At 34.3% G+C, this 24,940-nt stretch overlaps 3 protein-coding genes across 4 annotated transcripts in view; 2 read left to right on the forward strand and 1 right to left on the reverse strand.

The window, feature by feature from the left end:
- LOC131800437 (uncharacterized) overlaps window positions 1–8,345 on the reverse strand; it is a 35,408-nt gene extending 27,063 nt beyond the window's left edge. The window contains 1 exon segment of the mRNA XM_020037947.2: window positions 7,219–8,345. The gene's annotated coding sequence lies outside the window, so the exon portion shown is untranslated.
- A 4,602-nt stretch (window positions 8,346–12,947) lies between these two features.
- Window positions 12,948–17,765, forward strand: LOC101899373 (ATP synthase lipid-binding protein, mitochondrial). 2 transcript variants are annotated; one of them, XM_005186779.4, is made up of 4 exons: window positions 12,948–13,086; window positions 13,887–14,003; window positions 15,967–16,171; window positions 16,734–17,765. In XM_005186779.4, the coding sequence occupies exons 2-4, from the start codon at window positions 13,956–13,958 to the stop codon at window positions 16,895–16,897; spliced, it is 417 nt and encodes a 138-aa protein (XP_005186836.2). In that variant the 5' UTR covers window positions 12,948–13,086; window positions 13,887–13,955; the 3' UTR covers window positions 16,898–17,765. The 2 variants fall into 2 exon arrangements, with proteins under 2 accessions (XP_005186836.2, XP_005186837.2); XM_005186780.4 differs by lacking the exon at window positions 12,948–13,086 and adding an exon at window positions 13,402–13,559.
- Window positions 17,766–21,712: 3,947 nt separating this feature from the next.
- LOC101898962 (kelch-like ECH-associated protein 1B) overlaps window positions 21,713–24,940 on the forward strand; it is a 36,528-nt gene continuing 33,300 nt past the window's right edge. The window contains exon 1 of the mRNA XM_059123891.1: window positions 21,713–21,808. The gene's annotated coding sequence lies outside the window, so the exon portion shown is untranslated. The remainder of the gene's footprint in view (window positions 21,809–24,940) is intronic.

Raw genomic sequence — 24,940 nt, forward strand, 5'->3', positions numbered from 1 at the left:
GTGCATTTCAATTTAGTTGGGAAAGGACAATGCAACTAATTAGGGTTTGTTTGTATTTCGGCACGATTTGTGTAACCAGAAAAAATGAAAAAAGCAAGTCCACGCCCAAAGTTGACCATGGGGATTTATGAAGGGATTAACTGGACTGGTCCAGGAAAAGGCGAATAAAGGTATATCTATATGTTTATAAATAGTCGTGCTACTATTACAATCTCGAGAAAACCCTGCTCACTTCTATCAATTAGTAGATCTAATCTGAGAATCTTGGTTGGCATATTGACTGGTCATTGTAGTATCAGATATCTTTACTCAAAAAGGCATAACAGTGGCCCAAGCTACTGAGCACGAATTGACGAAGATATGCGGAACGCCTGCCCAGCTTGCAATAAAGGCCGCACAATACGCTGCATCTGTTTAAATGTCTAGCCAAGCCTACCCAACTCCGCCCAGAGGATCTCTGGCTACAACCCATAAAGGTAGCGGAATTCCTAAACCTGGACATTGAGGAAGAACCGGCTTAATCAGTCTATAAACAACGGAGCATGTGAACGCTTCTACACAACAACTAAATGCAGGCAATAATTTTTAATTCTTTAATAATTTTAATCTTTTTAATGTGAAATCAATAATTGACTAAATATCCCATACGTACATCACAACTGGTCCTAAGTTGCGGATATCACACAAGTCACAAGTTGCGGATATCAATCGTGAGAACTTTTCTCACTCAATATCATACAATCCACGCATCACCTGACTGTGCTCTCCACATTCCTTATAAAACTTAAAATTCATGGAGGGAAAATACCTAAAGAACTGATTTTAATGATGTGACCATGATCTGATTGCATCCCCTTCCTTTTAGCCAGTTTGGTTGACATCTCCCAGTGTAATGTAGATGTATCACTCGGAAGTTTACTGTTTCTGTTTACCAGCAGATCTATGGTTTTTTTAAAGCAAAGATCTTTGTCTGGAGTACACTGTAGTAATTGTTAACCTTGAAGGAGTTTCCGATATTCTGTATTTCGCAGAAAATCCCCGCACTCGTTCCACTTTCAGTTATTCGAATTCCAGCCTATGTGATAATAGTCACTGGCTATGACCGCGCCTCCTATGTTCTCCAAATGCCTAAGCCTCCTAGGAATTGACTGCGCCATTGTTCAATTTGGCTGAATCTCAGGGCACTCCTGGCTACCTGTTGCTCTACAAATACACTTTAAGGGTCTAAGTTAACTAGGGTGTCCAGTGCAGATTGGGGTGTGCTCCTAAATCACCTGTGATCTGTAGAGATGCTGTTCAGTGAACTTTATCAGAGCTTCTCTTGTAAGATGTTTTCCCTATCGAGTGCAACCAAACGAATCGGACGGAAAGTTGACTCATATATCCATTTGCTATGTGTTTTAGGCGTCGCTCTTTCCTATAGAGTTCATGCATGGGTAGAATGCGACAAATGTTATGAGAACTATTTAAAACACTACCAGTTCTGGAAGATTCTTTTGTTGTTAGTTTCTAATGAAAACCAAGTCTTATTAAAAAAAATAGTAAAGTGTAGTAAATTACAGGGTGAGATGAAAAAACTGCAAGTTTTACACGATAAGTTTTACATATATTTTTAATTTTTATTGAATGAAAGCAAAAATGTCGGAAATAGCATCAAATTTTAAAATAAGTTTACTTTTATTCGAATTGGTCACCTTTGGCACGAATTATGTCCTTCAAACGGCCAACGAAACCGTCACACGCTGGCCGAATGTTGCTCTGCGGTATTTTGGCTCATTCCCGGCGAAGCGCTTGCTTGAGGTGATCGACACTTTGGTATTTTTAGTGCCAATCTTGCTTTCCAATATACTCCATACACAATAGTCCAACGGATTGGTATCCGGAGATTTTGGTGGGCATTGTGCGCAGGAAAACAAGCGAGGAATCTAATTTTGTAACCATTCTTGGGTGGCGCGTGCTGAGTGTGATGATTCTGAGTCGTGTTGGAATGTCCAAGGTCTGCGGCCAAAATGTTTGCGTGTCCAAGGCTATAATACACCCTCCAGAATATTTTGCGATAATTCCCACACCACACGCCCACACCATCACCATGGCCTGCGCCTGAGTTCTGGTGGCCAAACAAAGGTGCACATTTTCAGCTGACCTCTTTGGCAAGTAAACACGATCATTTTGTTTGTTTACAAACTGCCGAACAACGAATGTTTTCTCATCGGAGAAAACCAAATTCGGCAGTTCACCACTTTCGGCTTAGCGAAGCAACTCTTTAGCTCTTTTGAGTCTATTTTATTTCGGTTGCGGTGAAAGTTCTTGCACTTTTTGGAATTTCAAAGGCTTTACCCCGAGTTCATTTTTCAATACTTGCCGAATGGAATATTGCGATATGTTCAGCTCACGAACTATTTTTCGGCCACTGCGACGCAGGTTTCGATCAAGTCGCTGATGTTGCTGTTTTCTTCCGACCACTTCCTTGATTTGGTACGAGACACAAAAGATTTAATTGCTGGAGTGCTCTAACGATAGCCACTTGTGGTTTTCCAGCCAAATATAAAGAAATCACACTATCACGTTTGAATTCCATCACGAATAACTTTTTTTCTGGAAAATTCTCAACAAACTGCTTTTGTACGCTTGTAAACAATATAATGAGCTGTCACCGGAATAATTTTAACAGCTGTGGGACGGGTGGCTTAGAAATGACAGCAGTCTGAATTTGGTTGCAGTTTTTTCATCGCACCCCGTAGTGATGTAAATTTGTTGTCTTCAGTTACTTATAATAAAAATTTACGTCGAATAATCTTGTCCATAGTTTTGATGTATTCTGAGACCCAAAGTAAATATTTTGATATCATACGATCACATCTCAATGGAGTCTTTTCTTAGTTTTGAAGAAAAGGTTTTAAAACACCCCTAATATTTCCCATTTTTTGTAAGTAATATTGCCGAAGATTCTTATCCTGAAATACATGGATTCGGTTTCCCTTGCAATTGTTTTTGCATCGCATAGTTTAAAAAATGAAACTATGTCAAAGGGAATCACCCAGTAGTTCGATTCAAAGTAGTAGGTCGCGGCCAGTACGACGCTTGATGTATTATTTGGCCCCATAAATTGATAATGAAAATCCACTATTTCAAATATTGGGAATTAGTCGATAAATGCCAAGTCTCAAATGAAAATTTTTAAGAGTTCTCATTTTTTTAATGACGATTGGTATGGATGTTTTGTTGGGGGATGTTTTCGAAATATTGTTATACAATATATGTACAGGCATTCATCCCTTTGCCTTTCAAAAGGTAGGATTATCTAAAGACAATAATAATAATAGAGAGAAAATAAATGTGAAATTGGGTCCCAAAACCCATATAATTTCATATTATTTCTCAAAGGCGGAAAGTAGTAATAATTATAGCTTGCGTTCGTTTATAATTAAAGCTGTCAAATGCAAACATAATTGAAATAGAAAGAAAAAACAGCGGCGTAGTTACACGTGTTTCGTGCATCTCCGCACAGCGGTTTATTATTACGTCGTATTTGATATTATTGGATTTAATAACAATACATTCTTTTGAGAACAAAGCATTCAAATAGCCCTCTCATAATAGTACAAAAGAAATTGCTATTCAATAATTTAGCAGTTTGATGACATTTTGAATTATAGTCGCTTTCTTCAAATCGATTAGATACTAATCCTGTACCAATGGTTGGGAATTTATTGTGACTGCGTAAAAGAAAACTGCATGTGGTAAAATGATAGCTTATAAGGAGTGGAAATTATACCATTTACCCCAATACCAAAAATCATTCAAACAGAAAAGCGCCGAGACAACTAACTCAATGGAAGGACACCCACAGCGTTGTCATACTCACCCCATAATAGCTCTGGTAATGAAAGTCACATTATCGACTGGTATGAGTAGATCTACCGCATATGGTTGTAGACAACTTAATTTCGACCAGACCAACGAACATATGAGGTCATACAGCTATTTATATGTAGTAACTTCTTTTAATTAAAAATAAAACATTTTATAACTTCCAAATGGATTTGGAATGAGTTGTTAGTGAATTTATTTTATATGCTAAATCGATGCTGTGTTAAATAAACAATTCTGATGAGCTATGGGTAGTCATAATTATGAAAGTAATTGAAAGGGAGTTACGAGGGGATTATAATTGAAAAACACAGGAAAGGTTTTGGATATGAATATATAGGATAAAATATACAAAATATATTTTCGGGCATGGGGGTGACGGTACTTAACTACACGAAGAAACAATGTGAAGATAAGATTGGATTACTATGAAATTCGCAAGATATCCATGTGAAGAGAAAATTTAATAAAACTGGTGTTAATGCACACTTTGTTTCTCTTCAAATAGAAGGATCCTTCAACATTGTTATTTGTCGGGCTCTAGATTTATTAGTGTCTTCATCTATCCCTGTTTTGGTTTAAGGAAGTGACTCTCAAGATTGACAAACCCTTTCCTCAAAGACCGCAGATCCATAGCGTTCATACTGGGTATCTTGGAAAGTTTTTCGGTAAGGAATGGACACAATTAGGGTGGGTTAAAAATTTATATATACAGGGTTAGATGAAAAACTGCAACCAACTTGAGACTGCTGTCATTTCTAAGCCACTCCTCTGACAGCTGTTAAAATTATTCCAGTGACAGCTGATTATATTGTTTACAAGCCTACAAAAGCATTTCGGTGAGAATTTCCCACATAAAAAGTTACTCGTGATGCAATTTAAGCGGGATAGTGTGATTGCCTTATACTTGCCTGGAAAACCACAAGTGGTTATCGTTAGAGCACTCCAGCATTTAAATGTGAATAATGCTAGGAACACAATTGGGGCGAACGACGAATTTTTTCGCGGCGTATGTTCGTCGTCAAAAATAAAACACATATGTGTATATGGAAGTGCACACAATCACGGCACCGGCGAAAATTTCGTCGGTCGCCGCGAACTCAATTAGATTTATTTCTATTTCATACGCCGGCGACCGGCGAACAAAACAGTACAAGGTGGCCATACTTGTACGAATTTTATGTGTTTTAGTAAATAAAGTTACTTTTTACTTTAAAATTTGTTATGGTCACTCTACTATCTGTTACTCGTATAAAAAAAACATAATTAATTTGTTTATTTATTTGTGTACTTGCGCCTGAGTGAAGATGGATATCAGTGAATTTATAATAGAGAAGATGGACATAAGTGAAATTATAATAGAGAACGTAAAGAATTATGTGTTCTTGTATAATTCATTGTAGTCAACAAATGAGCAAAAAGTAAACAACTTCATCAGCTGTTTTATAATTTCGTCGGTATTGTGTTCCATACGACGAATTTTCGCGGCTCATTTTGTCGCCGCGTAGGGCGAAATTCGTCGTTCGCTCCAATTGTGTTCCTAGCATAAATCTTTTGTGTCTCGTACCATCGTTCGTTGCCGTGATACTGGTAAGGTAGCCCGACGTGAAAGAAGTGGACGCAAGAAAACAGCAACTTCAGCAGAAATGGTTCGAAAAGTAAAGAAGCGACTTGGTCGAAACCCGCGTCGCAGTGGCCGAAAAATGGCTCTTGAGCTAAATATATCGCAATATTCCATTCCAATATTGAAAAATGAGTTCGGGGTAAAGCCATTTATATTCCAAAAAGTTCAAGAACTTACACCACAACAGAAAGAAAATAGACCCAATAGACTCAGAGCTAAAGAGTTGCTTCGCTAAGCCGAAAGTGGTGAACTGCCGAACTTGGTTTTCTCCGATGAGAAAACATTCGTTGTCCAGCAGTTTGTAAACAAACAAAATTATCGTGTTTACTTGCCAAAGAGGTCAGCTGAAAAAAGCGGCCCTTCGGTTGGACACCAGAACTCAAGCACCGGCCATAGTGATAGTGTTGTCCACCATAACAGCCGATGGTCTCTCTCCGCTCGTATTAATCGACCGTGGCATAAGAATAAATGCCGATTATTATCGCGAATATATTCTGGAGGGTGTATTAAAGCCTTGGGCACGCAAACATTTTGACCGCAGACTATAGACATTCCAACAGGACTCAGCACCATGGTTACAAAATCAGGTTGCTCGCTTAATTTCTAGCGCACAATGACCACCAAAATCTCCGGATGCTAATCCGTTGGACTATTGTGACTGGAGTATTTTTGAAAGCAAGGTTGGCACTAAAAAATACCAAAGCGTCGATCACCTCAAGTAAGCGCTTCTCCGGTAATGGGCCAAAACACCGCAGAGCAACATTCGAGCAGCGTGTGACAAGATATAAGAGATAAGATAATTCGTGTCAAAGGTGACCAATTCCAACAAATCTAAACTTATTGTAAAATTTGATGCTATTTCCGAAATTTTTGCTTTCATTCAATAAAATTCAAAAAATGTAAAAATTATGACATTTGACTTTGTTGCAGTTTTTTTTTTTTAGCTAACCCTGTATATTAGAGTAGAAACCTTATGTAACCAATACCTTTGTCTATTTTTCTGCCAAACTGTATGTGTAAAAAAAATAATAATATTTTTCTAAGTATGCAATAAGCTTTTAAATGACAACTTAATTTGTATATTGCTTAGGTAGAACCCTGATCTTGAAGTAAACCCGTCTCTTCAATTTTGATCAGATGTAAATCTTTCTTTTTCGCTAAAGGTAAATGGAGTAAAAACATTTAAAATTGTCTTTGTGTAGTGGCAAATGGTGGCGGAATATCAAACTCTTCCCAAATAGTGCGTAAAAATGTTACGAAATATGTACGACACAATAATCCTGCGTTACAATGACATGTCTAGGAAAGTACAGCGGCGACTGACAGAGGTAATACTGAAGTCAACCCTACACCAGATCGTTTTTTGTTTTTTCATTTGAAAATCTCGTTCAACATTTTGTCTGCAAATGGTAAAAAAAGCAATGAAACAAACAAATACTAACAATTGCATGTTAAAGCCATGGCAAACACGTGAATTTGCAAATCTTTAGATATGTGCATATATGAATTTTTAAAAAGCTCCCATCTCTATGTGTGTACACATACATAATTTATGTGTATTTACATGCCAGCGAGTCGCACATATCCACATTCTACATAAATACTGTCTACAGCTATATATACGAGTATTGTATGTTTATACATACATACAATACAATAGATACGTTCGTATAGACAGAAGCCTATTAAATAACAAAAAAAAAGAATATGATATATTTTATTACCTTGTGTCACTACTGCTGCTGTTTTAGTTTTTATTACTTTAAATTCAGCAGCATTATTATTTGAATTCTGCATAAAAATAGTAAAACGTTTTGACTTTCAACTGCAACGAACGTTGGCGGCGAGACGTCAACGACACTGGACTGCTGCTGATAATGATGATGGATGCTCAAAAATACATTTGAGGTTTGTTTGACTTAGTTTGACTTTTTTGTGTTTGTTTTGTTTGTTCCTTTTTATGTAGGTATAGTTCAAAACAAATTGTTCGTCTGTCTGACTGACTGTCTGTTTGTCTCTCTATCGGCTCTTGTCTATTCCAGACAATTTATGATTAAAAACAAACACTTGGCACAGACACACACACTCACACACTTGCGGTTGTTGTTATTGTAAAAAGTTTCGATGTTGTTGACGTTGATGCTGCTGATGACGACGATAATGGTTCATACTTCAAAACATTGGACGGATTTCAGTTGTTGTTATTGTTAATATCAATTTACATTTTCCCCAAAAGAAATTTTAGCATTTCTCGCACCGAAAAGTATAGAAATGACAGTTGCTATGTTGGTTGATAGACAGACTGGTAGAAGTGACTCTGACTTTGCTTTGATGATGACGATTATGACGGCGCGGCGGCGGCGTTGTATGACAACCGTAGTAGTAATTCCAAAGTGGTGAATTTATCGTTTCTTTCTTTTTGTAATAATGAAATATACAAATAAGCACACAAAAGCATATACAATTCTCTTCTCTTCCACTTCGCACTTCTTGTTCTTGTTTCGTCGGCTTGTCTCTCACAACACGACAATTTAACACTCGGCCGTTCTCACTAATACTGCGACGTTGTAGCCAAACATACACACACTGACGTTGTTATGCAATTTTATAATTTGGGGGCAGCGAAATACAAGCAAAACACAAAACGAACTTTCTATACTTCTGGCAAACTTGTTCAATTTAACACGTAACTTGTTTCTAAAAGTCTTAAATATAATTAACTTTTCGTTGTTAACAGCATTTACCACATTTTTACTATTATTTGTCACAAATGAGGGCGTTAGAAATGAGTTAATATTCGCCCAAAATGCAGAACATGAACATGTTCGTACGTTGCTAAAAGACGAAGGCAACTGAGTCTGGCACCACAATTGTACGATTACAAGCGTCGTGTATATGTGAAGACCCAGAGAACGAGAGAGCAAGACTTTGTTGTTGTGGTGAACTTGTGGCAAATCCCATTCGAAGCGGTAAATGACACCCCCAAAATACCTATTTGCTGTTAGTTCCTTGTACTACCTTCGTTTCCTTTTTCATCCCCAATCAGATGACTAATATAAAAATTATATTTAAACCTTTTTGTAATCTACCCCTATTTTGAATATTGTTAAGTAAGGTTGCGTGGTACACCTGTAAAAAAGATGCTGGCTCGCGTACAAACATGAGAATATTTGAAGTAATACTTTTGATTAGACGTATGTCTGTCAGGCGTTACACAAATTAATGGTTGCAAAAGCCGAATGTAATTGATTTTTTTGTTGCATAGTTTTAAATAGCGAAATGTAATACGTAATACGCTTAAGTGGCATGGCAACGCATTCGTTTTTTGGGCTAGAACAGAATTATATTATTGAATAATTAAACTGTTACTATACCTATATTGGTAAAGACTTTACATTCATGACAACCATGAAATGTAATTCATTGACATTGTTACAAAATATTTACCTTGCCCTGGTTTTACGAGAGTTTCTTAATCGATAATCTTCTTCTTAGTTTATTTGCAATGCTCACATTGACATTGCTCTAGAATCGGAAGAATGAACACGAATATTGTGTCAAAACTAGATGACTATACGTAAAATCAACATATCAGCCTCAGAAGCTAGTACTCATGGATCATTTGCTCTCACATATGATTGTTATAACCTCCACCGTACGTTGAAACTTTTCGAAATATGCATTTTAGAACCCACAAAGTATACAATCCTTGATCAGCAAAAAATCTATGTCGATTTAACAATGTTCGTTCGTCTGTCCATCTATGGAAATCACTCTAGGTTCTGAACAGAATGAAGTAGATGGACAAAGTTTTAGTCAAATGTATTTTAGATCCATTGAATTTTTGGTATTGGGCCATATAGGTATACGTTTTGGAATAGCCTCCAAATAACTGTATTGGGAGATTGGTTGGGTGTTTTAGTCAAAACCCGAATTGTCTAAATTGGCAGTTTGTGTTCTTTGTATGTAGGAAACATCCATGCGGAGAACTGTCCATATACGTCCAAGTTTTGGTATTGACCGCATATAACTGTACCTCCAGATATTCGGTATTACGAAGGTTTGAGTCACGTCTGAACTGATACGACATTTTTGTAAAAATTTATTTTTCGAACAGTTTGTTTGAGTACAGACATTGTAGAACTACCATGAGTTCAGATGACAACACAAATAATTTCGTGTTCTATAATTGACTCAAAAGCTTTTATTTATTATTTATTTTTGCAATACTACTTTGTAATATTCATTAAAATCACACATTTGGCCGGATTTGGTGTTGTTTAGATGAAAATAAACACAAAATAAAATAGTATGCAACATGCCCACATATGTTATAATCGGTTTGTACAACATGCCAAAAATCAAATAATTTTGATTTTTTGTACAACCTAGACACAACTTCGTACAATAGTTCACAACATCTCCAAGTTGTACAACCAGATGTATCGTGTTGTCAATTTTGATAATGTGGAAATTGTTAGATTTTGAAATTCTGTACGCTCGACGGTACCATATATACATGTATTCGGTACATGTATTGAAAACTTGTGATGAAAAACGTCGAAGCCGTACGTCAGTTATTAAGGCTAACTCAGTTTATATAATTTGGTTCTTAAGCGTTCCTCAATTCAAATTTTATTTCATTTGTCCATCCCATTGACAACACGTAAAAAAACACATGCATACATAAATACGTAATTTTGGCGTCGATTTAAATGCTCTGTTCCAGAAATTCAATGAATCATAAGGGAAATATTGGTTATAGTAGTTATATTCACATTCTTGCAGTTCTGGAACTTAGCAAACATTTGGTCTGTTATCGAACTGCTAAAATGTAAAAGTTTTTACTACGATAAGCGATTTTCCCTTTATGATATCGAAAAAATGCAAAAATAGTAGAAGTTGTGTTCCAGTACTTTTTTAGTAGTAAAACTAGCAGAAGAGAGAACAGTTCGAAATGTCATTCTCATTTAGGTTTGCTCAAAAAATAAGGGAACGGAAAATTAGCAGAAATGCGATAAAATGTCAAATTCAAAATTCCAAAAGTAAACAGCCTAAATCGGACTGGTGAAACCTTACTGAAAAGAGCGCCAACATTTAAAAAATGAGTATTGAAGACGATAAGTTAAAATTAATAATTTATAATAATAGTTGTGTTCCAGAACCTGCAAATTAGTACTAATTAGCACTAATTCTGCTACAACGCGTTCCCGTACTCCAAAAACTAGCAAAACTTGCAGCTCTCTCGAGAAAAAAATGGCGCTGAGTGGTGCACATTTCTGCTTGTTTTAGCTACATGAATTTGGCCGAGCAGAAATGTGCATATTGTAAATTTGACATTTAATTGGCAGGGCTAACAAGGTTGAAAAATGTATTGATACATTTCAATAAATAAAATGATCAACTTAAAAACTAAAAGAAAAACTAATATTTGTCGTGCAAAAAAACAAAAAGAGAAAATATGGAGCAACTGATGTATTCACTTGATGATTCCAGCAGTGAAGAGGACTGGCTGAATGAGGAATCAGATTATTAATTATTAGTTGTGTTCCAGTACTTTTTTAGTAGTAAAACTAGCAGAAGAGAGAACAGTTCGAAATGTCATTCTCATTTAGGTTTGCTCAAAAAAATAAGGGAACGGAAAATTAGCAGAAATGCGATAAAATGTCAAAATTCAAAATTCCAAAAGTAAACAGCCTAAATCGGACTGGTGAAACCTTACTGAAAAGAGCGCCAACATTTAAAAAATGAGTATTGAAGACGATAAGTTAAAATCAATAATTTATAATAATAATTAATAATCTTATTCCTCATTCAGCCAGTCCTCTTCACTGCTGGAATCATCCAAAAGTGAATACATCAGTTGCTCCATATTTTCTCTTTTTGTTTTTTGCACGACAAATATTAGTTTTTCCTTTAGTTTTCAAGTTGATCATTTTCTTTATTGAAATGTATCAATTCATTTTTCAACCTTGTTAGCCCTGCCAATTAAATGTCAAATTTACAATATGCACATTTCTGCTCGGCCAAATTCATGTAGCTAAAACAAGCAGAAATGTGCACCACTCAGCGCCATTTTTTTTCTCGAGAGAGCTGCAAGTTTTGCTAGTTTTTGGAGTACGGGAACGCGTTGTAGCAGAATTAGTGCTAATTAGTACTAATTTGCAGGTTCTGGAACACAACTAGAATCTTGTGGGTTCTGGAACAGAGCAATTTTTTCTTTAGGCGAAGATGCATTTACACAAGGCTTGGTTACATACATGGTAGAAGAATATAGGACAATGAACTGGAATCGAAATTGTTGAATGAAAAATTACTCAAATTTGTAAATATTGGGAACATGAAATCCAAAGATTTACCAAAGACCTGAAATGGTAGACTGGACAAAAGGCATAATGGAAAAATAGTTAATGTGAAAAATATATAGAGGCGCTGCTCACAACAGTGACATATTAGCATAAAAATTATATTTACAGAGCAATTTTAAGAATAAAATTTTCTGTAAACCAAAAATTTGAACTAAAAATTGCATTTTACTGACGTTTGAATATTGCATTTGCTGTTAAAACAACTTAACATTGGTGATTATGTTGTTATGATATCGTAACAACAGAGGTATTTACACCTGGTGACAATATTTTGACTCTGTCTTGTCCCATCTTTATACTTCTATGTCTTTGGATTTACTGTCGGTAGGGCGTTTAACATGCAATAAATTGTGCTTGTCAGTATTCATTGAAAATGCCTCTCAGAATCTTTACAGCATTTACACGGGCAACACAAATTAGCCTTTAACTAAGGCGGTGCTTGTAAATTTTAGCCTTACTAAGTAAAGCACCTGTACTGTTTGAACAAATATGAAAAATTTATTTTTGGTAATTACAAATTTGGTTGCCTATTTTGAAAACAAACAGATAATTATCAAAATACTTATTTTTTAGTTAAATAAGAGGTTCACATTGACTGTTAATCAAACTGTTGTTGATAGGTTGATAAAAGTATCGCAAATTATAAATTGCACAAGCATGTTCCTACTGAAACATTTACATATTATTTTTTATTTTGTTTTTGAACTTTGATTGATGAAATATGCAATTTCTTAGGCTATTAAAAAATCTTAATCGAATATAATTATTGGACGACAAATCAAAAAGGTTTATTGACCAAAAATTCTTTAATACAACCCTTCATCAACACAATGACCACTGAACATACCACATACTGGAATAGTTCTAGCCAAACTGGAAATTATCAATGTACAGCTGATGTTGCCAGATCGGGCATTAAAAGGAATTCGTATTTTAATAGAGGATTTAGCGAAAATACAACGTTGTTTATACGATAATATAGAAATGAATAGCTAAATATAGAACATTCATATTTTAATAAAATGTAATCCCAGAAAAAAACAATACAAAACGCAGAGTTTGTTAAATGCACAGAACTTTGAGTCACCCGGTTGCTGATTTTGACAGTTCTTGTCATTATTCCAATACACCACGGCCTGACAAATTCCAATACAGTCATTGACTTTGCTGGTGTTAGTAATTCTTCTCATTTCAGTTTGCCACTGTTGTCAGGGTTCGTTCGAAGTGAGTACACGCAAAAAACTAGAAGCCGCAAAAGTAGCAAAGAAAAGTTGGAGAGATTTTTTCTTGACTGAAGACCACATTGCTATTGAATAATCAATCGGTGCTGAGAAATTTTTATAAAAGATTTACGATTTGTTTTCATTCTCTTACAAATGTAAAAGCATTAATAAGAGAATAAAACAATATTTGTAAAATAAATAAAAAGAAAAAGTGCAATTAAGTAAAAAAGAAATCATAAAGAAAAAAGATGGGAAAAGTTCGCCGATTTTTTCAACTCGGTGTGAGGAGTGTGCTGGAGAGAAGTTACGTGAGTGGTGAATTTGTTACGAAGACAGCCATTTTGCGTGGTGGATAACGAAACACATACACTTCCAATGAAATTTGCCGAACAACTTCTTGCACACGATAGTGCTTGTCAGTTGGAATCAAGTACAGCGGCTTTCAGCAGCTCTTCACCGATTGGGTTAAAAAATGTTAGCAAACTTTTCCAATTTTATTAAGTGAACAAAAAAATAAAACCGTACTGATCAATTAAAAGTGGTGCTTTATATAAATAATATTAAATATTTCTTGAGTTTTGGCAAAAAAGTTTTACTTTTCTAACAACATTGTAGTTAACATTCGGATTTTGTCTTGAGGTTACGTAACCCGAGAGAAACTTTGAGAATATTTGCAAAAAATGTGTTACTTCCCAACTTGAAGAAAATATCTTCGAATTTTTCTAAGCGGTTTTTTGGTTTTTTCATTAACGATATATAGTTTAATATTCTAATTGATAATTTTATGTATTTTTCTTGCAGAGCTTACGTGCGCTAGCTTCAATTTCTTGTTGATCTTCAGCATCTTAAAACAAAAAAAAACAAATCAAAATGTTCGTATCAACAGTCTCCCGTATTGCCCCCGTTGCCAGGACCGCTGTAAGTATTAAAATTGAAAAAAATATTTAAGTAGAGATTTTTGCAAATCCATTAGCATTACATAAGTTGATATGGAATCGATTTTTTTCTATACACCGCAGAAGCAGCGCGCCTCTTTCGTCTGTCAATGGTAGTTCTTCATTTTCCCACAATTCTCTCTTCAATTTCTTGGCATTTCACCTAGTTTATTCTCTCACACTCTCTGAATTCCATTGGCTCTTCGTGGTGGAATTCCATTGGCCGCTCTCAATTTTAAGGTGTATTTGTCAAAGTAGAAAAAAACGTTACATAAGGAAATTTGAGGTTAGGTGCCTCAAAGTTGTTGGGAGTTTGTTAAATCTTTTTTTGTAGAAGTAAAATGTAGTGCAAATAGATAGTTAATAATGAAGCAAATTGTTTAGAAGTAGTTACATTAATACTTTTTGTTTACACCTCTTGTTAAGTGGTTGCCGGGTTAGTGTTTTTCTTCCTAATTTAGGGATGTGGCACCGGCGAACAATGTTATGACATTGTCGGTGTTGTATTTATTATTAAATAATATCCGCGTGACGTCGTTGAAACATGTTTTCTTGTTAATGTTTTATAATCTTTATATTCAGCAGGGAGTAGAAATACAATGCTAGGGATAATTCTAGGCTTGCAATTATGTAAGTTTGGAAGCTTTATGGGCGGCCTATTATTACATAAGTTTAAAAAAGGGTTGTTTGAAATGGAAAAAGAATATTTTCTCCATTTACATATTTATCAATTTATAACATTTAATTTACTACACTACTGCTAAGGGAGAATGTAAACAAAATGGATCGACCAGCAGCGGACCTTCGAATATATTTTCACTCAATTACTCTGTAATTTCCCGGCTTTTACTGCCAAATTTAATTGCATAACTTTTTTTTGGCACATGTATGCACCACCTTTTGGCTTTTTGTTTTATCAGAATGGCATGTAAGGTTGAATAATTGCCTTTTATCTCGCACTGTTGAATTTTTTAGAATTTTTAACAAGATACGAATTCATAGGCCTTGGAAGATAATCAAATTAATCAAAGCTGAAATAATAATTTTAAGAGCTTGAAATATGTACATTATTTAAAACTTATTTATAATAAATATATTTTAACATGGATTGAGAAAGGTTACGTTGCTTTCTGTTTACCTTTACGTCACGATGCGGCGTGCGATTAGTAGTGATTGACTCTGTTCTTCTGACTACAGCAATCAGCTGATTTCCATGCTTGTCAAATAAAAGAGCTGGGAAAGAACGAGAATTATTTTGCAACTAAAAGAACAATTTTGGATTACCGAGATTTCATTTTAAGAAAAAAAGTAAACAATTCCATTTATTAATTTATTTCTGTGAGCAAAGGGTTTTCTTGCCTTAATGCTCGTGTTCTCCCAATGAACAACATAACCTAGAAAACCTGTAAGGCTAGAAAGTGTTATCAGTGGAAGTTTACTTTAAAAAAATATAAATTAATTGTGAATTATAAAAACTAAAGGAGACAGTGCTTAAAGAAATACGTTGTTCACATATTCTAGCAATAGTTTGGATGGAGTATACCTAAGGAAATAATACGGGTATACATTTAAATTTTCTTACTGCCAAGTTGAGAGTTAAAGTGTGTGTGAAAAAATAATATACTGCCTTCTGACATAATTGACCAATGGTTTACACTTCTCTGATATTTATTTATCGGGCAAAATGTTTGCCGTACAAAAAAATTCTAGTTTTACACTCCCACTTTGTGCATTATTGCATAACTTTTGTAATATTCGATAAAAAGAAACAAATACCCAAAATACAACTACACCTACCGTGGAAACCTAAGGGATGAAATTGTATAAAGCGATTTTCGTATTGCTGAATTCTTCAATAATCGTTCATATAGCTTATGTTTAGAAATATACTATTATTTAGCTAATAAATAGCATTCATTTATAATTTTATTTATTCTTTTTTTCAGCTCCTCAGCGGCTCCAAGCAATACTTGCGACCATTGAGCAGCGCAGTCATTAGCCAAAGCCAAACCTTGGCCTCTCAGAACACAACCCCAGTTGCTTTACTGCCACAAATCAGGTCATTCCAGACCTCCCCTGTCACACGTGACATCGATTCAGCTGCCAAATTCATTGGTGCTGGTGCTGCAACAGTCGGTGTAGCTGGTTCCGGTTAGTATTGGAAGAAGAAACAACTCTCGATTACAATTTATTATCTATCTAAGGCAGCAAAGGGAACATAAGCGCTTTGCGAAATTTTATTCCACATTTCCATATGGCTGAGACTAGTCAGTTGCAATCTAGCATCTGGGGCTTACACACGAGTATTGTATTACTCTTAAAAACAAATGCCCCGGGAAGGTCTGAGATGTGGTCAAAAGTTCACAAAAAACGCCAAGTTGTATGGTGTTTGGACTTCAAATATTTTCTAGCAGGAAACTTGTGTGATCAAGAGGCAAAAGGACAAGAAATTCTGTATTTTTGTTAAAATATAAAAATACATTGAAATCTTTTGTGACCAGCAATTTTAGTGCAATGTGCTCGCTATTCCCTGGAATAGAACTCAATTCAGACTAATCTGTGACTGACTTTATCATCGCCAAGAAAAAAATGTGTTTTATTTCTCATAAAGCGGAACCGATGTCTTCTTTGCTGCCTCAATTTAATTTAAAATTACTAATGATTTTTATTTTTGTTTCGTTTCTCTGCAACTTCATTTCTTCCAATACAACAGGTGCCGGTATCGGAACAGTATTCGGTTCCCTCATTATTGGTTATGCCAGAAACCCATCTTTGAAACAGCAATTGTTCTCCTACGCTATCTTGGGTTTTGCCCTTTCTGAAGCTATGGGTCTTTTCTGTCTTATGATGGCCTTCTTGCTCCTCTTCGCTTTCTAAAAAGTGTATTTGTGTCCTAAGAAGACTTTAAATCTTAAAATTATTAAACAAACAAAAATAATAACATCTGTACCACAACAACAAACACAGCTCCATCATCTTTATTGTTTTTAAAAAACATCCAAGAGTAATAAAAAGCAACACTTTTATTTAAGTTTAAAACGGAAATAAAACAAAAATTCGATAACAAAAAACAAAAATCACCGAAGAAAAACTATTTCAAATTTCTCTACAAAAAGAATATTATAAAAAAATTGTTCATTTATTATGAATGAATAACTTTTTTGGAATATGATCCGTCTATGGAAACATTGCATTTGTTGTATATGTGACGGATTAGGCGTTACATAAACTACGGAAGAGGAGCCATTTTTCTATTTCTTTTAAAAAGAATAGTCTTCTATGAAATGTCTTACTGGTAATATTCAAGACTTGGCGCGCTCTCATACAAATTTATGAAAAAAAAAGATTTGAAGTTATCTGGTGACAAATGAAAAACAACATCCACAATCATTTTGTTACGTTTAGACATTTCTCAGGAAACATTTCTTAATAATTTATTCTTTTTCTTTCGATTTATTTGAAATATTTTTTTTTAGTTACGTTCGTTTCGTATTTAGTTAACACCGCTTTTTATATTCTACGAAATATAAAAAATAAAAAACGAAAAATACTAGCCAACAAAATATATCTCTTCGCTAAAACTTTCGCTGTCATGTTTAATAGAAATTGATTTAAAATATTTTAATCTTTTCATACATGAAATTGGAAGAAAATAAAAACTACATTCACTGCTGTACAAATATAAGTGTTTTGAGAATGAACAAAGAACGAATAAAATTCAAGGATTTCGTGAACTGAAAACCAATATTTCTATTGTTATTGTATCGGAACTTGGAGATGGGAATTAATTTTTTTGTGGAATATTTTGTCATTGTATGGGATTTATTATAAACTTCAGTTATTGACTATATTTGGGAATCGGTCATCAGAATGGATTGTTTTATGTTCACCAAATTTTGTGGGGGATTGGGGGAACCGTGTATTAATTACACTTGCATCATTGCGATAACTGAAATGTGTGCATTACTATTTTGTTGAATAATTCCAGAGCTGTCCGGTAGCTTCTTGTAAAATGTGTCATCGTATTCATCAAAAATATAAATTGGCTGAGAAGTTTTCTGTGTGGAAGCCCAAAGCGGTGAACCTATTGGTCTGTTCTAGAACTGCATGAATGTGTTTACTACGATAACCAATTTTCCCTTTATGATATCGACAAAATGGCAAAATTGGTAGATGCAGGTTCTGGAACAGAGCATATGGTGAAAAGGGAAACTCGGGCAATTATATGTTTACAATTTCACAAAATCATGCTTTGACAAATCTCATTGAAAAAGTTGACTTAAAAAAATGGCAGACGAATTCAGGTAGACGCATGTCTTACATAAGGTCGGCCCCAAGGTAGATGTACTAGGTAATCGCATCAGCCCAGCTGACGGCACCATTAAATGTCAAAACAAATTGTTGTAATGAAGAATTCGCCCTAAATGAATGCAACAACAAATTTGTTTATGTTGTCTTCCCTAAAAGTACCTTTTTATAATATTTCAAATAATTCAAGAGCAAGTTAAGAGTGAAACCAGTAAAAAAATTAAAAGAAAATGAAGGAAGGAGGTTAGAATGGATTGCAGCTTTAAGAATTAAGTTAGCCTCAACATCTAAGATTCCCAAAGCACATCACGGGAAGTAGTGCAAGAATTCGACTCTTGTCATTTGCAGCTCCGGAAAACTTTCGGTTTAAACCAGTAAAATATAGTCATTATAAGTTTCTTGGTTTAAAAAATATGGCAACACTACAATTAATATTTATTTTACTCTTTTTTTACAATAAAAACTTTTATTGCGACGTTCGTTTACGACGAGAGGCACACAAAATAAAATGTAAACAAACGCCTCGTTTCTGATTGGTTGAAACAAATTTGTCGCAACCTTTAAATGTCATGGCGAATCTATGTTTTTCGCCTTAGGTGCCAATTTTGACAGTTGAGGGGACCACAAAAGTTGCTTTGTTGTAGCAATTCGCCGATGCGGTTACCTGTTAGATCTACCTTGGTCGGCCCATTTGACAACTAATGCGTTGTTCCAGTACTTGCCAGAATCTACTAATTGAACAAGTTTTTTCGATATCATAATGGGAAAATCGGTTATCGTAGTAAAAACTTACATTCTTGCAGTTCTGGAACAGATCATAAGTATGCGGTCAAAAGACATGCTCTGTTCCACATGGTACAAAAGATATGTAAGGTAGAGCAATCAGCTGATTGCAATTTTTTCTCAGTGTGCCCAACTTTTGCAAATTTCTGCAACAATCAACTATTTTTGAATTTTTCGATATCATACAGGGAAATCGGTTATAGTAGTAAAACTTTTACATTCTTTCAGTTCTGTAAGAGACCATTGGCATGTGAATGCATGAGTAGTATACAACTTATTTAATTGGTTTTGATAGTAATTCTGGCATTAAAATCCATTCAGGTAGGCCTTTTTACTTGCAAAAATTTTCCAACTTAGCCTACCTTCTCTCCATTGTACTGATTGTACCAAGCTATGCTATGCCCATCGAATAGTAGGGTGCCCAATTTGTTTTTAAATTAATTACCGTGAATATTAATTTTTAATAATTAATTAATTTAAATCAACTCCAAATGAAACATCAACTCTTCAGTAAAGCCGTAAGGAAAAGTCAAAAGTCGGGCGGGACCGACTATATGATACCCTACACCACAATTAGTAGAGCTCAAGCAACAAAAGAATTTATTTAGGGAATTTAAATGAAATAGATCATACCAACTATTAAACTTATTTGGCATTATAGCAGTTATATGGTTCCAGACGGAGGAATTTTTACCTTTCATACCAAAAAACATTGCTATATTGTGCATGATATCACTTCGAGAAGGATTACATTAAGAAATATATATTTTAGCCGAACTTTACCAAATGAAAATGTGCGACTCAAAATTCACTCCATTTGGGTTGATATTAGCCATTGGGTACACAATAAATCTGAAGTCGGATAAATATATATGTGGGAGTTACAACCAAATCTCAACCGATCTCGATAAAATTTGGTTGAGGCATTTCTGAGCTTCATAAGATATGTGGTACCAAATATAATTGTTGTGGAATGCGTATTAAGAATGTGAGGGACTTAAAGACCAAATCGGGTGAATCATATATATATGGAGCTATAGCTATATCTGAACCGATTTTCACCAAATTTGGAGTATTTGCTTCTAGGCTACGTTTTTATGTTGTATAGAAGTCGAGACTTCCAAATTATAAATAACATTGTGTTTTTTGTCGTTCTATGTGAAATTGTACGTACATTTTGAAGAATGCAATTTTAATTTTGAAAGTTGGATATTGTCAATGAAAGAAAGTTAATGAAGAAGTTTTATATCATATGTTTGCATGGAATTACCTTTTATAATTTTGCCATCGCAGTGAACATTAATTATTTGTGAATTTAATATTATTGAATATTGTGCGAGTTTGTGTTAGCATACAAATATTAATTTTAAAGTGTTATAGGGTAAGTGTACTAGTAGTCGGAACTTTTAGGATTTTCGATTTTTCAATCTTTCAACATTCTGAGTGAAATCGTTCAATTGTAGAAACATAAAGTCGTACAGATTCCAAATTTTGTTTAGTTTCTGAAATAATAAACAAAAATTGAATTAGTTTTTATTAAATTGGCATAATTTGCAATTTTATAAAATAGTAGTTTTTTGCCAGTAGTCGGCACCAAAAAGTATAAAACAATGCTATATTAATAATTCACAGTTTAATCCAGAATTTGAAATTAATTTCGTTTTTAGGTAGTGTTTTATTTAATTATCATTCTAAACCAAATAATAGTATAGTAACCTTCAGTAACGCATGGATTTTCAATTAAAATAAAAAGGGGATTAAATAAAAAAGAAAAAAGTACCTTTCTTATATTTGGAATTTGTGAATTGATCTTTTTCCTTTAGATAGCCACCATTTTCGTTTTTTAATACCACCGCTATCTAAAACGTTAAATAGCTGATTTAAAAACCTATTTAATTTAGAAAAGTTGGTCAAAAAGCACAAATAAAAGCAACTGCCGACTCAAAATATTTTTTATTTGAGTAGTTTTTTGATTATTTTTTAATACTTTTCTCAATTTTTGGTGAAATTGGTCAAAAATTATATTTGTCTAGTAATCGGCACCCCCTGCCGACTACTGGCAAATCTCTTTTTTTCTGTTCCTAATGTCGGCATTAAATAATATAACAGAAAAATGCTTGATTTGTATGTTTTTAAGTTATATAATGATGTTTGGACTGTTATTTACTATTATAAAAAAATTGTGATCCAAAAGTATTAAATTTAATTTACTTAAATCGATTATTAAGTTGACGCCACCACTAATTTTTTCTTTCCAAACAAGCACTATCGCATGCGTTGGAAGACACTCACTGACGAAAACCGTTATTCTCTCGTAATAAATGATCGGAGCTCTTTTTTTTTTGCAGAAAGAGAACAGATAGCAATGTTGACGTTTTATTGAAATTATTTCATTATTTGGTCAATTCTATTCTTAGTTATTTAAGTTTAAATTTCAAAATTGCCGACTACTGGGACATGCCGAACTTAGGCACACTTACCCTATTTACTACATTCTAGCTTTTGTTATTATCTGCCATACGCATACCACAACCGCATTCATTTAAACTTAATTTTAACTAGCATTGGGTGGCAACACCATACAGCTGTTAAGCAACCGATGAACTGTCAAAGGTATTGTTTTCAATTCTCAAATGTCAGTGTGATTTCGTGTTTTCTTTCTGTAAGAAATTTGTTAACATTGTTTAAAAAGAAAATGTAAGTTCTTGATATTTAATTTTGTTTTATTACTTATTTACAAAACACTAGTTTTCATACAATCTTAAGTCTGCATTAGTTAATGTAAATTCGGTACGAAATAATGGTGAAAAGTCAATGGTAACGAACTTGCAAAAACATGGGGAGCGGGTACAACCACAAAATTGTTTACAAATTATTTGCAACAAAAAATATATGATAAATATGTCAAAGTGCATCATTTGCTTATTTATTGTGATAGTCATTAGATTGAATATTAATTTTACTTGTAATTTCACCGTAAATCGATGAAACAAACGCAGCAATTTGACTAGAAGAAACGAATTTTGTTACAAAGATTAATTTTAATGTACTTTTGATTATGATTTTTGCGTCTTCTTGCACACATGCACATTATTGGCCATTCTCTGATCAGTAGTAATAAATTTTATTTGCAGATTAAAAGATGTGGGGAAGCATAATTTTATAACTGAGTTAAAATTTGGTATTGTAGAAAAGATCGAAATTGCTTTACATCAAGGGATTTGCATATATCCCAGTCATATATCAATACATTTTTGATCTTTCCTTTTATTTTAGGTTACAATCAGACACATAATTCCGACATTTCGACTAGTTTCGAACATAAGCTTCATCGTCCAAATATTCTGAGGATTTTAGTCGTAATTGTATCACTGAAATAGGTTTAATTTGAATATCAATATGTGCACTCCTTTTTATAGGCCTATAATTGTAACATTGGTTTGCAGTTATAGAAAGCTTTTGGCTTAACTTTAGTTTAGTAAAAACTCTTCAATTTTTTTTCGAAATTAGATATGTTTTTCTTGGGGACGGACCTGGGACCCCAACCCGGGTCTTGAACCCGGACTTTCGGGTCAAAAATCTGGGGTCCCATTTCCATCCCCAAAGAAAAAAATAGTTTTCCGGAAGCAGGGTAAAAATACCTACCTCTAGAAAAATAAATTCGAAAAAATCGAAGAGTTTTTACTAAACTAGAGTTGTTCCAAGCTTTTTTACAAGTAACGTTTCACTTTTATACGCACTCTTTGGTGTAGTATCTATTTAATGGTCAATGTTTCCAACCGAAGTAGTTGCAAGTCATTTTGTATTCTCATTAAAAAAAATGTCAATAATTACCATTTTTGCCTACGGTTGTGCCGTACGAAGATCGATTCACAATTTGTTTGTGTTCATTGAAAGGTAATTCCCCATTTTAAAAGCATTTAGTTTACATGTACTGAACAACAGAGATAAAGAAATTTTGTTCGTTTAATTTAATGATTTCAAATTGATAATGAATTATCTAAATTACGACACACATTGTAATTCTTGAGATTTCTTTTCATCTGCAATAAGAACAGTTTGAAACAATGATGCACATAACCGTTTGCATGCTAACACTTATCACCCAAGACTACGTGATAAAAATCACACCCAAGGTATATTTAGATAGCTAGGTTGGACGATTTCTAGATGACTTTTTCTGGTATTTTTTTTTTTTTTTTTTTCAATAGGGTTCATTTTCATGCAATTTATTACACAAGTGGGATGTAACTTAAATATACCAAAGATCGATGTATATTTGCTCAAAATTAATCCTCAAACACACATGTGAAATCGGCAGAACCTGCACTAAACTGCGCAGAATAAACGTTAAAAGCTTCAATGCTGTAACCACTGTCAATGATGAAAATGAAACAATTGAACAACTTATCTGAAATTGTATCAGTGAAATTTTTCAATGACTCCTGGACCGAATATGAATACAGGATGGTGCAGTCTCAATTCGTAAAGGGCACGAATTGACGAAGATGTGCGAAAGTCTCCCCGGCGTGTGATAAAGTTCTGCACCATACGCTGCACATCTTTAATTGGCTTCCCAACTTACCCTAATCACTCCAGAAGATCTTTGGTTACAGTCCATGAAAGACGCCGAATTCGTAAACCTGGAGTTAAAACCAGATAAGCTGAAATTAATCAATACCAATCATGTATAGCTGTTACTACAAGAACTGCTGAGAATCGAAAATTAAAGCCGATTTGATTGACAATAATATTATATAATATTTTTTTTGCGAGGAGTAAAATTACATACTAACAGCAAAATATCGGTATTGACCGATATATAGCCTTATTGACACTTGACCTCGCCGAAAATCTGTTGGGCATTGCCTGTGTTTCTTGGAGCGACTCGTCCTTTGCGGTGAAGGAATGGCAATAATATCTAAGTGGTCTCATCCGAAGTCTTTCCATCCGATGTCTTTCCATCTTTCCATATGTTTTTATTTTTAAGTTTTTTTCATATAGCATAGAGACATTGGAAGTGAAGAGGTTCGTTTGGGTATAGGCTCATACCAAACCTAGTATTGAGGAGGCTAACAACGATTACTCAATTGGGGGCACCAATAACTTCGTCTCGTCGATACAAAGGACCATGGACACTTGAATATTTGGGTCCGACGCCCTTCTCGCTGAGCTGAGCGACTGCTCATTTAATTCGCAGCTACCGGATATATCAATAGGGTGTTCCACTATCCGCAACCTCTGGACGTATCCGATAGTTCTCAGCTGTGCTTCCGCGTACGGCAGAAATTTGATGTAGATCCTTGTATAGGTCCCATATCGTACTTGGACCAATAAATTCCATTCCAAACTTTCAATACCAGACTTCCTAGCATAGACGAATATGGATAAATCGACATTGACTTTTACGCAGTTCATAAATATGTACTTTATGGGGTCTCTGGCGAATATTTCTAGATGTTACAGCCGGAATGCCTAATTTAAGATTAATTTAAGACAAATGATAATTCTATGCCAAATATTAACTGCCAATCAGAATTCGTTATTGAAACAGATGTACGGACAGAAAGAGAGGACGGCCAGTTTAAGAGAAAATAAAATTGTTTGTCTAAATAAATTTCTCCCTAAACCATTTACGGTATAGCTAATTTTAATTCAACTATGAAGTCAATCTATTTTTAGACCAAAACTGTTTCTAGTCTTAATAACATCTTTAGTTAATATGCAAATTATGTTTGTCGTTGTTATTTTTAGACAAATTGATGTTTTACCACCAGATGAAAGCAAACGACGACAAACAAAGAATAAATACATTTAAAAATAACGTTT

The sequence above is a fragment of the Musca domestica genome, unplaced genomic scaffold (assembly GCF_030504385.1).
Source record: "Musca domestica strain aabys unplaced genomic scaffold, Musca_domestica.polishedcontigs.V.1.1 1, whole genome shotgun sequence".
NCBI lineage: Eukaryota > Metazoa > Arthropoda > Insecta > Diptera > Muscidae > Musca > Musca domestica.